Source organism: Anarhichas minor, unplaced genomic scaffold, assembly GCF_050575085.1.
Source record: "Anarhichas minor isolate MPS153535 unplaced genomic scaffold, ASM5057508v1 ptg000007l, whole genome shotgun sequence".
NCBI classification, from domain to species: domain Eukaryota; kingdom Metazoa; phylum Chordata; class Actinopteri; order Perciformes; family Anarhichadidae; genus Anarhichas; species Anarhichas minor.
In genome coordinates, this window is record NW_027466453.1 from 9,775,543 (window position 1) to 9,791,878 (window position 16,336).

Below are 16,336 nucleotides of genomic sequence, written 5' to 3' on the forward strand. Positions count from 1 at the left end.
TATGCTTCACTTCTCTAAAATGTTTGGCACATTTAGTTCTTGGCACACCAATCATGCACACACCGCAAATCAACTCTGCCTACGTTAACATTGGTTGAAGTCCCACGTAGGTGAGTGTAATAGAACAAAAGTTTTGAAATCAAAGCTACCCAAGTAATTCTTATAAAGTCAAAGATTTCCCCTACATTGAAGTACTATAGTTTTCTGAGGGTTAAATAATTGTTTTAGTAAGCTATTTACCATTCGTTCTAATGGAAAAGTTTATTCTTCTAAAAATAAAACTGCATTAATTATCTAAAAAGTATAGTTTCTTCAGTATCTTAATATTCATAAATAATTGATTTTACATACATTTTACATTCATTCATTTTAGAAAAAAAGTCCTGGAGTAGGACTCATTCAGTTGAACAGTTTAAAGTTGTAAATGCCCATTGTAAACCATTATATAGGTCTCTACTGGTTAATCTGAGTAGACATGTTAATATGTATTTAGTAATAAACCGTTAAACACGCACAGGCCTGTATTTATCAGGATATTGGATTTTATGACAAACTGAAATTGATAAATATAACTACCGTTAATAGATGTTCACTGCCCTCCAGTGGTTGCAATGCAAAACTACAGGCCCATCTATATTTAACATTTTATTGTGAGAGGACTCAGCGGAACGTACAATATGAGATTGTGTCTTCCTTTATGTCTGATCGGGTCGATGTAATTATTGTAGGGCTATTAGCCAACTATAGCACAGCGTCTAGATTCATTGAGTTTAATTCGCCACACAGCTATGCTATATTTGCACGGAGACATACTCTTAATCTTTCGGTGAACACGTACAAAATAAAATAGTCGGTGCAAGATATTCAAGATAAAACTTAAATTGAAAGGTGTTGAAGTGCGTGTGACTATGCATGTGTAACGTAATTTGGGGGTGTTGAAGCGAGGGCTATTAAGCGAGGGTGACTGTGATTTGTGTGCGTGTAGTTTTTATGCTTCTTAATGAACACCTCCACCGCTGGGGGGCGATAGTGAACCCCAACCGCCCTCATGTCAGTAGAAGAAGAAAGCCGGAAGCAATAGCTCGTGCGCATGGCGCTTTTTGGGAAATTATTTATCTTTTGAAAACGCACCCAACTTTTATCTCGTTTCGATAATAATCTTTGCAGACTGCACTATAACATCATACAGGTGAGTTGGTTTTGTAGCCATTAAGTTATAGTTTAGTTCCGTAAGCTAGCTAAGCTGTAAGCTCTCTTTAGCTGAACGTAACTGAAACGTCGCCTCAAACTCATTCATTTCTGTACTTGTTAGCTGGCTAGCATGCTAGTTTTTGACTCCCTATTAACATTGCAAACACAAGGAAATTGTTAATTTGTAATAATCGAAAACTTCTTACTTAAGACATATTTTAGTATCGGTATCATTTTGCCGACGGAAACCACCTGAAAGCTTGATGAATAGCTGTCGTGGTGCATGTTATGCTACATGCTAAGTTAGCATCGGTTTAATGGTAACTTAAGGTAACGTTATGTTTAAGCAAGCTGGTTATGAAGTCGTCGCCGGCTTTTGGAAAACAAGCAAAACGTAATTCACAATGCTAAATTATATTACTAATGAGACGTGAACATGACTGTTATTGGTGCATATTTAATCACACAGCAACACAGACATGAAATAACATTTCATTATTTATTCGTAATAATAATTTAGACAATTCTAGTTGTATTGTTTTGTCTCACGAAAATGTTGTGTCATTATCTTTTGGCATTGGATCTAATTCGTATGTTGTCTTTACCAAATGAGCAAAACCATATACTATTATTTAACCCATAACCCCTCTTTCAGTTCTCTACAAGATGGAGGCTGATCTGTATGACGAGTTTGGAAACTACATCGGTCCAGAGCTGGACTCAGATGACGATGAAGATGATCTGGATGCAGAGGACAGAGATGTTGACGAGGTACTCTTAAACATTTCTATAAACCGTCAACTTGATGGTACTTTTATTTATTTTTTAATCCAGTATGTGCTCACATGTCATGGTAATTACTCTCTCCTTGTGCAGGGTGATGATGATGATGAAGATGAGCCTGCTGATGCTGATGAGGATGTCCCCGGTATGGAGGTGGTCCTGCATGAGGACAAGAAGTACTATCCTACAGCAGAGGAAGTTTATGGGCCCGAAGTGGAAACTATTGTCCAAGAGGAAGACACACAACCTCTCACAGGTTAGATACAAAGAACAGTGTAGCATGTATGAGCAGATTTACAATAACGGACACAGTATTTGGTTACTTAATCCAAATGCTCTCAAATATTTGTAAAGGTATGTGATGGATGCTAATATGTTTTATTCTGATCTGCATAAATAATAGTGTTTTCTCTTCACTCCAGAGCCCATCATCAAGCCTGTGAAGAACAAGCGGTTCACCCTGATGGAGCAGGAGTTACCTGCCACTGTGTATGATATGGAGTAAGTCATCTTCATGAATATGCACATGATGTGATTTTTTTTTTTTTCCCCTGCCAATAAAGTCTGACGATGCAAATGTACATCCAGACAATTACTGCTACGACAGTAATTAGTAGTGTTTCCTACTACATATCTGCCATTTACTGCGTGTCTTTCGAGCTCTGATATCCCTCTTCTATCTTGTTAGATTCCTTGCAGATCTGATGGATGGTCCTGAGCTAATCCGTAACGTCACCCTGTGTGGTCATCTTCACCACGGCAAGGTTAGAGTCTGCCTTATGGCTGCGTCTGGCTTCTTGTTTCTCTTTTAGCTTTTTATTTTTATGCTCAGCTCGTCATTTAAAAGAAAATATGTCACTTTTAAAGCTGGTTCGCATGTATCTCACATTGTTCCTTCTTCCAAAACAGTGACGAATAACACCAGGAGCAAAAATACAAGTATAGCGAAAATACTGGATTGGATATTTAGAATAATTTTTAGCATTAAAAATATTTTTTTTTTTTGGTCTGGCAGGGATTCTTGTTTGGCTGGCAGCCCGCCAGGCCTGTACAATAATTGGAGAATCACTGCATGGCTCTTCTGTGGCATTTTGCCAAAGAGGACATGTGTTCTTAAGATGAAAAATGTATGAGGATATGAATGTTTCAGAGCATATGCTAATAACTTGGCTGCTCTTTGGACTCATCTGTGCCTCCATAGGGATCTAATGAATTTGTTTTCTTCTGTTCAGACCTGTTTCGTGGACTGCCTGATTGAACAGACGCACCCAGAAATCAGGAAGCGAGACGATGTGGATGTGAGTGTCGACTGTAATAAACGCATGTTGCGAAATTATTACACTTATATTCTGCATAATACAGCAGAACTAACATGACTTTTGAATTTTTCAGCTCCGATACACCGACATCCTCTTCACAGAACAGGAGGTGAGTGGTTTTGTTGAATTGTAGCATAATAATAAGTATTCATTGTATCCTAAAATATATTGGGTTACCGCATATTAGAATGTCAAGGAATTGCAAATATGGAAATACACAAAGGAATGGTTTAATTTGACAACTTGACTAAAGTGTGGAGGTTGCAGGACCATGTTGCCAGAATAAGCTTAAAGGTGATAGAATTATGTTTCATCTCCTGCAAATGTATTTCTATCTTGTGCTTTTTCCATAGAGAGGCGTGGGTATCAAGAGCGCCCCTGTCACAATGGTCCTGCCCGACTCCAGAGGAAAATCCTACCTCTTCAACATCATGGACACACCAGGTATAGTGCACGGCTGGATGTGGCGTTGACTGAATGCATGTTTGGTGGTTTGTTTTGGTGTATCGTAGCAGAACCTGATGTCAAACCTTGTGTCTCCCTCTAAGGCCACGTGAACTTCTCTGACGAGGTCACTTCTAGCATCCGGCTCTCAGACGGTATCGTCCTCTTCATAGATGCAGCAGAAGGAGTGAGTCGATACGTTCTTTCCCTTTGCACGTTTGTCAACGCTCTTCAACCTTCAAAACGGGTCCGCCCTCAGTGTAGGCAGGATTCTAAGCTGAACGTGAAACTGCCTTAAAATCACCGTCAACGGGACATTTGCTGAATAATTTCGTGTCGTGTATACGACGTAGTTTTGCGAGCTACCATTTCTTTTAAAAATCTGGGGCGAGTGAATTAAAAATTGCGATTGCTATTGAAGCTAGCTTGGCTATTTAAAAACGGCGGGTTTGTGCAGCATTACTGATGATTCTCTGTGAGCAGTCGGTGGTCTGCAGTGTTTTAACTCTGCCTTGTGTAATGAATGTGTGTGTGTGTGTGTAATGAACTGAGCTGGACTGCTTGGTGGAAACGTGACCTTTATGTATCTCTGCACAGGTGATGCTGAACACAGAGCGCCTGATCAAGCATGCCGTTCAGGAGCGTATGGCCATCACCATCTGCATCAACAAGGTGGACCGGCTCATTGGGGAGCTCAAATTGCCTCCCACAGATGCTTATTATAAACTTCGCCACATCGTGGATGAGGTCAATGGTTTGCTCAGGTAATACTGAAAACCCATAACGTGCACACAGTGTTTCAGAGAGCATGAGATGTAGTGCGACATATTGGTGGGCCAACATGAGACACTTCATGGTCATTTCTCCTCCTCCTCAGCACTTACTCCACAGATGAGAACTTGGTGGTGTCTCCTCTCCTTGGGAACGTGTGCTTTGCCAGCTCTCAGTACAGCGTCTGTTTCACTCTGGGGTCCTTTGCAAAGATCTACTCGGACACCTACGGTAAGGCTGCTCTGCATAACCCGGCTCTGGCGCATCCTTTTTCTTATCTCATGCCTACTGCAGTTAAGTGAGGTATTAACGTTTCATCTCTTTGTGTTTGCAGGTGACATCAACTATAATGAGTTTGCCAAGAGGCTTTGGGGAGACATTTATTTCAACCCCAAAACGTGAGTAATTAATTTGGACATGAACAGAATGCTAATATTTATTGCTGAGCTATCGTCTTTTAACTCATTCTTGTATCCTCTCTCTTTTTTTTTTTTTGTTCAGTCGCAAGTTCACAAAGAAAGCTCCCAGCAGTAACTCTCAGCGCAGCTTTGTGGAATTTGTTCTGGAGCCTCTCTACAAGATCCTCTCACAGGTTAACACACGGCTCACACATTTCTGTGTGACAAAGCAAAACAATTAGGTACAATACGTTCAGCTTAGACCTCAGCGTGTCGTCCTCACCCAGATCCTCTTTGTGTCTAGGTGGTTGGGGATGTGGACACGTCTCTCCCCAGAGTTCTGGATGAGCTGGGGATCCACCTGACTAAAGAGGAACTGAAGCTGAACATCAGACCCCTGCTGAGGCTCGTCTGTAACCGCTTCTTTGGAGAGTTCACTGGTAAGGCTTGATTTGTTTTTATCTATCTATAGTGTTATAATAACTTCTATTAATTACGATCGTGATTTGGTAAACGTGTTAAGTGGAGCGTGGATTTCTTCTCTCCAGGCTTTGTGGACATGTGTGTACATCACATCCCCTCACCACAGGAGGGTGCTAGGAGCAAGATAGAGCACACGTACGCTGGAGGTCTGGACTCAGACCTTGGGGAGGCCATGGTAGAGTGCGACCCTGATGTGAGTATAAAGGAAGTAGAGCAGGAATCTCCTGTTTATCAGCTGGTGAGAAACAGATACGCCAATTAACTGCAAACTGCTGCAGTCTGTTTCTAGTCATTCCAGTTGCTCGTACAGATTAGGCCAACAGGCTGTTTTTAATTGGCTTGAAAGGAACAGGCTTGTAAATAAGACAATACCAGACATTGATCACAGTTTGCCAAGTTCCATCAGCGGTAAGACTTTCCCGCCCTAGTCTCTATCTCTCTCTCTCATCCCTGTTTCCTGCTCACCTCATGCCTCTCTTCCTCAGGGTCCTCTGATGTGCCACACCACTAAGATGTACAGCACCGAGGATGGGGTTCAGTTCCATGCGTTTGGCCGAGTGCTGAGTGGGACCATTCAGGCCGGTCAGCCTGTCAAGGTTTTAGGAGAGAACTACACCCTCGAAGACGAGGAGGACTCCCAGGTCTGCACCGTGGGCCGTCTCTGGATTTCAGTTGCCAGGTACGCTGCGGGGTTGTTTTTGTTAATGGAGTATAATATTAATATGCTATGTGGCAGGGGTATTCAATTAATATTCAGTCTGAGAGAATTTCCTCGTGCAAAGGTCCGAAACATCACAATAGCATCTAACCTGAGCTGTGATTGGCCGAGTAGCATCACCTGAGATGGTTTACAACGCACATGATTGGTTGGAGTGCTTCCTGAACTGCTGAACAAGTGTCGTATAAGCTAGAAAAGTTGCACCAGTTAAAATAGAAACACTCCGTGAAAATGTCCTAATTCTCAATCATCCATCGGTTATGAATCCAGGGTCCAGATACAACGGCGTCTGGGTCCGCCTATTAGTGACCCCTGATATATGGGGTCTCGTTTGAGAGGTGCAGACTGGGAATATTGTCTGGTGTATATGTCATTTTATCACAAAGAAATACAGTATATAAATATCATATCCACATCAAATAATACCGTGCCGTCCTCATTTTTAGATACCAAATTGAGGTGAACCGAGTTCCTGCCGGCAACTGGGTTCTAATCGAAGGCTGCGACCAGCCGATCGTCAAGACGGCAACGATCACGGAGCCCAGAGGGAACGAGGAGGTTTGAGGCTGAAGCGAGAAATCCCTCTGAGAACATTTTAAAACGACCTCCATGAGAAACGGCACAGTTGACATTTTTTTTTTTTGCTTTCTCTGACAGGCTCAGATTTTCAGACCACTGAAGTTCAACACGGCGTCGGTTATAAAGATTGCAGTGGAGCCCGTCAACCCGTCGGAGCTGCCGAAAATGTTGGACGGACTGAGGAAGGTCAACAAGAGCTATCCGTCTCTCACCACAAAGGTACGTCACCGCACAAGTACAGTAGTGGGTCCGGTACTTATACGGTTAGACATTTAACCAGCGTGGTAGCCTCTTGAAATGGTTTCCTGGGAAATAAACTACAAATATGGATCCTGCAGGAAGGACAAAACTGATCTCAACAATAATTGTGTTACTTAATTGCATAAATGATAATTGTCCGTATGTGGCTCTCTTTGTCTTTCAGGTGGAGGAATCTGGAGAGCATGTTATCTTGGGCACAGGAGAGCTCTACCTGGACTGTGTCATGCACGACCTGCGCAAGATGTACTCTGAGATCGACATTAAAGTAATTCTTCTCACTGCTTCCCAAAAATCAGCCGTAGCTTGAAGGTGATACTCGAGAGTGTAACCGCGCTCGTCTTTGTCCACAGGTTGCTGACCCCGTCGTGACTTTCTGTGAAACGGTTGTAGAGACGTCATCGCTCAAGTGCTTCGCTGAAACGCCAAACAAAAAGTGCGTATCAAACGTGATAGTTTTAGATCTTACACACACACACAGTGACATGAGTGCAATTACAAGAAAACATACTTTGATCAATTATTTATCGCTCAAAACTCCCAGCTCTGATACTTTCCTCTCTTAAAGCTTCTCATAGACTCTTGGCTGTTGTATTTCTTTGTTTGGAGTTCACTTTGTGCACAGTTTGGAGTCACTGTCACAGTTAGTCCTTCCCTATGGCCGAGTGTGCCCCGGACTCACAGAGAGTGATTGACAGCCGTGTGATGTGATTGACAGGAATAAGATCACCATGATTGCTGAGCCCTTGGAGAAGGGTCTGGCTGAGGACATCGAGAACGAAGTGGTGCAGATCACGTGGAACAGGTGAGATGTAGCAGATATCGCCATCACACTCACACACACTGATCTTGTGACCTCTTAATTAATTGAAATGACTTAATGTGCCTTTCATGTTAGATGTGTAGAGTTCCCTCTGATATGGCAGTAGCCTTATTAATTTCTCCATACATCAGAGCCACTCTGGCCGACCATTAGTTTTCATTATGTCCTCGGTTAGCAGGGATAAAGGAGCCAGCACGATGATTGGCTCTTTAATTAAATGCTGTTATTGAAGAAGGTAGAGAGAGATAGAAATGCCAACGGCTGAAATAATCCTTTTAAAAAGAGCAGTTATGGATTAGTGGGTAATATTCCTAAATCCATAGTTGTGTTGCTACTTGATGACTGTGCTTTAAATCTGTCTGGTGTGTCTTTTTCATTTATATTCTAAATTTCATTTTGGTCTTTAGACGTTTTGAAAACTGTCAGAAGTGCAGAACATCGTGAAAATAATTATGTATTTCTGCTTCACCGTGTCTGAAAAGCATTTCTGTATGTGATTATTTAAGGAAAGGGCGAGCACGTCTGTACATTGTGACAAGTGTTCTCATAAAACCCCTCCGTGTATATTGATCACATGTCTCTCAGTAATTGAATCACTCTCTGAAAGCATGATTGAATCTTCCCGTCTCCGTGACATGACGAGTGTGCGTGAGTGCGTGGCTTCCTGTCAGTCCTCGGCTCATCTGTTCGGCCATCTGGACCCAGTGGTGCCAGCTGCCAAAGAAGTGACATACTTCACACACCATTAAACTGAACCTCCGCTCTACTCCTCTTCCATTAACCCCTCTGCCCCCCCCCGCCCCCCGCGATCAACCAATCTCCTTAATGTTCCCGTTGACACAACGTGCAGACCTCCTTACAACCAGTGGCTGCTCTGTTTCCTCATGGCAGGAAGAAGCTGGGAGAGTTCTTCCAGACAAAGTACGACTGGGATCTGCTGGCTGCCAGGTCCATCTGGGCCTTCGGACCGGACACCACGGGACCAAACATCCTTGTAGATGACACACTGCCCTCTGAGGTGAGTTTAGTACCAACCAGGCGGGCCAATCACGGCTGAATAGTGCTCTTTGTCTGGAGAACGTTTCCTATTTGAATGTTGGTCACTGCTGTATTGTGCTTACTTCAACTGTGTAGAGCAGAAATGAAAAAAAGTGAATTCCTAAACAATGAGAAAGTGAGAGTCTGGACTTTCTTTACATCTGTTAATCGGGGAAACGACCACACAAAGCTACATACGTTTGAAATCAGAGAACAGCGGTTTTGTACTGCTCCTGATGTCATCTTCTTTTCCTGTGCAGGTGGACAAGGCGCTGCTCGGCTCCGTCAAAGACAGCATCGTTCAGGGCTTCCAGTGGGGCACCAGAGAGGGCCCTCTGTGTGACGAGCGTGAGTGCTCTCCTCTTTAAATGTTTTTCTCTGTACTGCCATCGGTGCCGGAATTTCCTCTTCGCCTGAATGTCTACAACTGTGAGAGTTGAGCGTTGTGCGGAGGGGAAATGAATGTTTCCTCATGAGTGTTATTTCACCATAACTCTCTTCCTGCTGCCCTCAGCCATCAGGAATGTCAAGTTTAAGATCCTTGACGCAGTCATCGCTCAGGAGCCCCTCCACAGAGGGGGGGGCCAGGTCATCCCCACAGCCAGGAGAGTGGTGTACTCTGCTTTCCTCATGGTGAGATCATCCTCTCTAAGCCTATTCCTCTCCTTATCTGCCATTAGCTCCTCAGGCCTTCATGTTCATCTTTCCTTTCTTTAATGTTCCATTATCGTGATTACGGTTTGGATTTAGCTGACTGCGGTTTCTTTTTTTAAATTGTACTGCGATGCCGTTCCTCTTTCACAATTTTGGCATCTCTCCTCATCTTTGGCTCTTTCACAGCTCTTCTGATAAATGAATGGCTGTGTTGTAGCTGTACATGGGCTAGCCATACATTTTCATACATCTTCTCCCCTTTGTCCTCTCTTTAATGTATTAATGTATGCCTTGTGTCGCAGGCCACTCCGAGGTTGATGGAGCCCTATTACTTTGTGGAGGTTCAGGCTCCGGCTGATTGTGTATCTGCTGTCTACACAGTGCTGGCTCGAAGAAGGTTGGTTTACTCTTTCTCCTAATATCTGCATTGATAATATTCTGTAATGTTTTTAAGTTTTTAAACATGGTCCTGTGTTTGTCATCTAACAGGGGTCATGTCACCCAGGATGCACCTATTCCAGGGTCTCCTCTCTACACCATAAAGGCTTTCATCCCCGCCATCGACTCCTTCGGCTTTGAGACAGACCTACGCACACATACACAGGGACAGGCCTTCGCCCTGTCTGTGTTCCACCACTGGCAGGTAAACAAACCAGCTTTCCTTCCAAATGAACAGAATATAAAATGGCACGTTTCCACCCACCACCGTAATGCACATAATAGAAGTTGATATTTATCGAGATAAATAGTGGTAATGGTGCTAATTCTCCCGTTGGGTGCCATTAAACCTTGTTATTATTATTATTATCATCTGGCTGTGTAGAGATTCCTCTCCAACGCTGTTTCAATGGCCAACTCTGATGTGCGAATTTATTTGTTTATTGATATTTTAGTATCGATTTTTTTTTTTCATGGAAAGTATAATAAACAAGTACACATGATTTAACTTCGCTCGATACAAATTGAACGCATCATAAGTCAATGCAATCCCGTTAACATGAACTGTTCTGTGCTGCTGTATAATACGTTTCTCATTAAGTTGGTTGTTCCCAATTTTTAAGGTTGTTCCTTTGGCTCCACAGCTTATTGCGAGCTTTATGTATTCTTTATGTATTATTCTGCAGCTCAAATGGTGACATATTTGTATTAGTTGGTCAGAGCGCTTAAAGCAACACAAAGGAAGTGCACACCCGAGATTTATTCACACGTCCAAACCAAAAGTGTTACTTTCTTGCTGTAAACACTCGCTAGCTTAATTAATGTCACGGGAATTAATTTGAATGCCTAAACTAAGAAATCCAAATTGGTAATTTATGCAAAGCACTGTGAACATGTGGACATTCGGTTTTCAGATTAAAATAAAAAGCTCCGTAAAGATGACAAACCTGATTTTTAAATCCTTCTGTCACGAGCACCAACTCTCGCATACACACAACTGTGGCAGCTTGTGCAGCACAGTGTCAAACCTTGTGCACATGTCCGCCACTCCTGCTAAATTGCTTTTGATGTGGAGTGTTGAGTCATTAAGTTTTAAGTATAATGTAACCGTCTCTGTGTGCTGTGTCTGACATGTGTTTGTGTCTGCACTCTGCAGAGCTGTGTCAGTGAAAGTTAACTCCACTTAGGGAAGATTAATAGCTAATAGCAAAGGCATTCATCTGGGAGACAGAAAGGTTTCCTCCGTGCAAATATTTAATGTTTTTTCCCCTTGAGGTGAAAATCCAAGTGTTAAACAAGAGACGAGACATGAATTATTTATTTACATGCTTGTACAAATGAAAACCTTTGTTGACATTTTTGTCTCTGCAGTACCAACGATTGGTGAAGCTTGTATTACCACGCTTTACAGTACTGTTGGCCCTGAGCAGTATATTGACCTTTCAGTACAAATCATGACGATTGTTTTTAATCACCGTAATATGAAGCAAAGCAGTTATTAATTACATCCCCCCCCCCGTGGCTTATTCCTGAAATGTTTTGTCGGCTAAAAGAACGTTCTATTTTGACTTCCTGTCATGCGTTCACGTGTGATGATTTATTTCCATATCGCCTCGTGTTAGGCTGTTAGTGCTGAACAGAAAATACCATTTTCCCGACAAGAACACCCCTCGGGTCCAATACCAATCACCTGACCAATTTGCTTTCTAACGGGCAGCTACAGAGTTTGAACCTGATACAATCAACACTGTGAATCTACTCCTCTGCTCTGGGCTTCAACAGACATTATTCCTGTCGGCACATATTGATTAAACTGCCCTAGAAAATAAGGATAACATGCGAGTCCCTAAACTGTGTTGTTTGCCCCATTGAACTCAAAAAGGCTGTGTGTGCCTCCCTCATTAGTTTATGTACTGCCAGTATTGGCATGCAAACAGCACAGTGTTGAGTTACTGTTAGCAGCTCTCTTCCATCTGTTGATTGGGCTTCAGCCACTCCATTGATTTATTCCCCCCCCCCCCCCACCGTTTAATCTGTCCCCGAGGCTGGGAACATCTTATGTCGACCACTCTACCCAACGTTTTCCAGATTCAGCGTTCCTTCTCTTTCTTCGTGCATTGTTTTCAGGGGGAACGTATCGTATATCCACGACAATGAGATCACGTTGTAAGCTCCTTAAGAAAATGGATTTAGTGAATCATTTTTAAAAGCTCGTGAACACTTCTTCTCACTGAACCTGCCAACATCGCATTGGTCACAAACTGAAGCAGTGACTTCACGTTGCTTTTCCATCACGTTGATGGACGCACTCCTGACTCGGCAACAATAGGACAGACTTGCAACTGAATCAGATGTTTAGTGAAAGGTCAGAGCCACTATTAGAAGTGTCCACTCAGTTTGTTAAAGCTCAGCATTTGATGTACGTTTCATGTTCTCAGATTTAGCTGCTTCTTCTCTCTGGGTTTACTTCATTTAATATCTCCTTTCAGATCGTCCCCGGAGACCCTTTAGACAAGAGCATTGTGATCAGGCCTCTTGAGCCTCAACCTGCCCCCCACCTGGCCAGAGAGTTCATGATCAAGACCCGAAGGCGCAAGGTGAGCCTTTTGTCTCCCCTGTTTATCATGTCGCAGCTGTTGGTGTATTACCTCGGCTGACCTCGTGTGTTTGTTTGTTCTGCAGGGTCTGAGTGAGGATGTGAGCATCAGCAAGTTCTTCGATGATCCTATGTTGTTGGAGCTGGCCAAACAGGACGTGGTGCTGAACTACCCGATGTGAGACTGCAAACCATAAGTGCAACACCAAAACCTCCACTCGTCACGCAACAGCAAATCCTGCATTTTATCAATATTCAATCTAACTGCAATAACGCAGAACCCATAGAGGGAGTTGATAGAATCAGGTTGCACAGTGGTTATTCTGGATCTCAAGACTCCATTGCTGTTATTAGCTTATCTGTACCAACCAACCGTTTTATAAGATGTGTGACAAAGTGAGATCACTTGGATCGATTCAGGTGATCTTTCATTTTTGAAAATGTCTGTCAAAACATTGCAGAGGTTTGTCGTCTTTTCTTGTATTTTTATTTCTTATTTGTACAAATTATCATTGTTTTTGTAGAATACGATGACTTGGAAGCGTTTTTTAAAGAAATTGGATGTCATTGGTCTGGCGTATTTCTGAATAAAAAGTCTAATTCAAAGAAATGCGTTTCATTATTCTGCACTTTGTTAGTCAATGAAAGAACCCACATCCTCACAATGATGCAACTTTAGAGGGCTTGTGTATTTGATATAGAGGGAGTTTGAGCGGTGTCTGGGACGCTATGTGGGCGTTGACTGATGGAGGCCGGCGGAGAGGAACCAAAGGTTAGGGCCACATAACAGGAAAAAGAAGGAAGGCTACAGCAAGATTTGGTATTGACACTCGAGTTATCTGAAAATGTAAGTTTGCTCTTTGTAAAAAGGTTTCTCTCAATGAGGTTCAAGACTTTCTAACGGTACCCCAGTAGAATGATTGTGGAGTAGTTAACCAAGAAATCCACATTTGTGTTTTGGAGGAAAATAACCACAAAAAGAATAAGTGTGAAACTGATCTTCAGTATATGCAATGACTAATGAACTACCATTCCAGTTAAGACAGTAGGCTGAAAAGTAGTAAGTAAGGCAAAAGGTCAAAGTACATAGCTAAAGGGTTGAAATGTTACTTCAAATGAACATAGTGCAAATTTAACCAAAGCTACTAAAAAAAATAAAAAGACAGCCTAGACATCAACAATAAAAGGATGGTTAATATCAACCTGTTTAGTATATTTATGTAATATTGATAATTAACCAGTTTAATTTGAACTCAAAGGAACACTTAACGAGCACGATGGATGTTGTGTTTAGGATACGTTATGTAACGATACATTCATCAAACCGACAGAAACAAAATGAGGCTGCAATAGAAAGTAATGTTCATATTCACCCTGATGACAGATCTGTCTGTTTACTTTATAGAGCAGTTTCTAAAGTAAATCTGTTCTGAATGTGAACAGAGTCGTGCAAAGTGAAAGCCTGAAGCGTTCCACTCAGGAAACCTTGTTTTTAGGGCTGATAGTTGCTCAGTCCGTAGACAACAGGAGGATAGCTGGTTCAAGTCCAGTACGGAACAGGTACGAAGTGGACTGGTAGCTGGAGAGGTGCCAGTCTAGAAAATAAAAATAAAAAATGAATTTCCCCAAGAGGACAAATACATGTTTTATTAGTATTATCAAGCACAGTGGGCCTCGAGTGTCTAAGGGATGCTTCATCCAAAGATTTCCAGCTGACGACAGCTTTGTGAAAGATAAAACTGACAACCTTTCAAGCCCACAGGTGATGCGTATTTCATCTTCAAAACATAGTATATGTTGAGTGGATAATCACTCTGAACAGCAGCGTTTAACTACACTTCATGATGGATGGACGTGCGAGTCTCGTCACGCCTTCAGAAGACTGCGGTGTCTGAACGGCTCAGTCCTTCATCAGTCACCGCTGACAATCTTCCCAACAGTCCTGGAGGTGATGGAGATGGGGAAGGTAAGACCAGGGACAGCAAGAGTCAAAAAGGGCCTGAGCGGCTTTGACATTTGGACTGAATGTCAATCCTGTCCAGTGAGAAAAGGGATTTTTTTGTTTTCAGCAGATGGTGATGGGGGGGGGATACTGTGCCCTTTACAACTGCTGAGGGGAAGGAGAAATGAACAGATTGAGGAATTTGCTGTAAACATGAACCCACCATTAGAAAGCTCTAAATACAACGATGACACTTTGCTCATCAAGGTATCCGCACGCAGATGCGTTCAGGGTTTGTACTCGCTCATCTGCAGGCATCAACTCTGCACATGTGCACTCAGACGACATGGTTCCGTCACTCCTCCCCTGCGCTGGCGTGAAGCCGGGATCGTGCCTCGCCCTGGGCGGGGAGACGGATGGCAGCAGTTCTTGCCGGTCTGAACACAAGGCCCCGGAGCGCTCGTTACAATCTGTGGTCCCTGTGCTAATTATAGACGAGAACAAGACTCTGCCTCGGTATAGGGCCGGCTAGGGGCACCCTTCTCCTGCGAGTGAGGCCTTTTCCTTTTTCCTTTCCACCTCCATCTGCTCTCAACCGCCTCATCAGTCACCTTTTCCTGCAATACATCCGTCCTCTTATTTTACCACTTCTTCTTGCCTTCTCTCTCTGCACCTGCACACCTCTGTCAGGCTTTGTCACGCGTCTGTGACTCAATCACACTTGTCTCTTCCTGCTAACGTCACGCACAGACCTTTCCCTTCAGAACATCCAGCCCAAAGTAGGAAGCTGCTGGCATGCAGAGTCCCGTCAGGCAATTTTATTCGGACAATCTGCTGATAAAGAAGCTTTTTTTTTGTGCATGTTGTCTCATAATGTTTACAAGGCTGGGTCAAAGCGAGCAGTCATTTGCGAAAACCTGGTCAAGCCAGCCGCTGTTTGGGATTTTTAGAAAGAAAGACATCAATAATTATTCACAATATATTACACAACATATATCAATTAAGTAGAATAAGCTCCAAAGTCATTAAAAAGTCATATTTTGAGGTTTGTTGAAACTTTCAATACGACCCTGACCATGTCAAATGTGTAGTTATTTTACTGTATGAAAATTAAGAAAAGTCATCTCAAATTACATTATAACATACATACGATATCTTTCCTTTGGAGGTTTGCCATTTTGTACTTGAACGTACCTATGACCATTTTAAACCACTTGACTTTACAATTTTGGAGAAAGGTAAAGTTGGCTCCAATGATAAAATGCATTGTAAAACTTGTATTTGAAATCTGATTAAAAAAAAAACTTCACTTAAGAACTTTGCTGAAAATTCCATTGGATTCATAGTAAACGTGACTTAATCCATCTCTATTAATATTTCACTGTAACCTTGCAGCAATATGCAGTTAATAGCACTTCTACTGGTTGGGGGAGGTATATTATAACTTTTCTTGTGACCAACTATAGTATGACATTTTATTTATATGCCATACTATACTCTATTATTATGACCCTGTATGACATACTATATTATTACGTTTTATACGACAGACTATCCTCTGACTTTTTTTAATGGCATACAACATGGCTTTCTTTACGATACTTTTATGGCATACTACACTATGATTTTGTACATGACAATTCTATGACTGATTTATAACACTTTTTATGACTTAAAATATTCACAATATCATAAAAAATTCATTTTATTTTATGTCGCACATAGTATGACATTTATGACTTCTTAATCACATACTATACTCTTCTTTTTTTTCTCCGACATTTTACACGATGACATTTTTGACATGCTATACTGTGACTTTTTTATGACTTTTTGAAAATGCTAATCTATTACTTTTTGAAGATTGTTTTCCAACATGCTATACTATGACCGTTTTCCAA

General features: G+C 42.1%; 1 protein-coding gene across 1 annotated transcript; it reads left to right on the top strand.

Annotated features, from left to right (window-relative positions):
- Nucleotides 1-1,062: 1,062 nt before the first annotated feature.
- eftud2 (elongation factor Tu GTP binding domain containing 2) lies at nt 1,063-13,103 on the top strand. The gene is made up of 28 exons (XM_076085677.1): nt 1,063-1,189; nt 1,847-1,962; nt 2,068-2,230; nt 2,397-2,475; nt 2,663-2,738; nt 3,207-3,272; nt 3,367-3,402; nt 3,647-3,737; nt 3,842-3,924; nt 4,335-4,501; nt 4,615-4,739; nt 4,843-4,906; nt 5,010-5,100; nt 5,211-5,346; nt 5,455-5,582; nt 5,875-6,068; nt 6,554-6,665; nt 6,765-6,905; nt 7,111-7,212; nt 7,298-7,380; nt 7,663-7,749; nt 8,659-8,785; nt 9,066-9,153; nt 9,320-9,438; nt 9,762-9,856; nt 9,949-10,102; nt 12,387-12,494; nt 12,580-13,103. The coding sequence occupies exons 2-28, from the start codon at nt 1,858-1,860 to the stop codon at nt 12,673-12,675; spliced, it is 2,916 nt and encodes a 971-aa protein (XP_075941792.1). The 5' UTR covers nt 1,063-1,189; nt 1,847-1,857; the 3' UTR covers nt 12,676-13,103.
- The last annotated feature ends 3,233 nt before the right edge of the window (nt 13,104-16,336 follow it).

Bases quoted from the DNA above. Each gene is read 5' to 3' on its own strand.
- eftud2 (XM_076085677.1), top strand. From the start codon at position 1,858: ATGGAGGCTGATCTGTATGACGAGTTTGGAAACTACATCGGTCCAGAG. The intron at 5,347-5,454 runs GTAAGGCTTGAT...TCTTCTCTCCAG, and splicing joins CTTCTTTGGAGAGTTCACTG to GCTTTGTGGACATGTGTGTA. The intron at 7,213-7,297 runs GTAATTCTTCTC...CTTTGTCCACAG, and splicing joins ACTCTGAGATCGACATTAAA to GTTGCTGACCCCGTCGTGAC.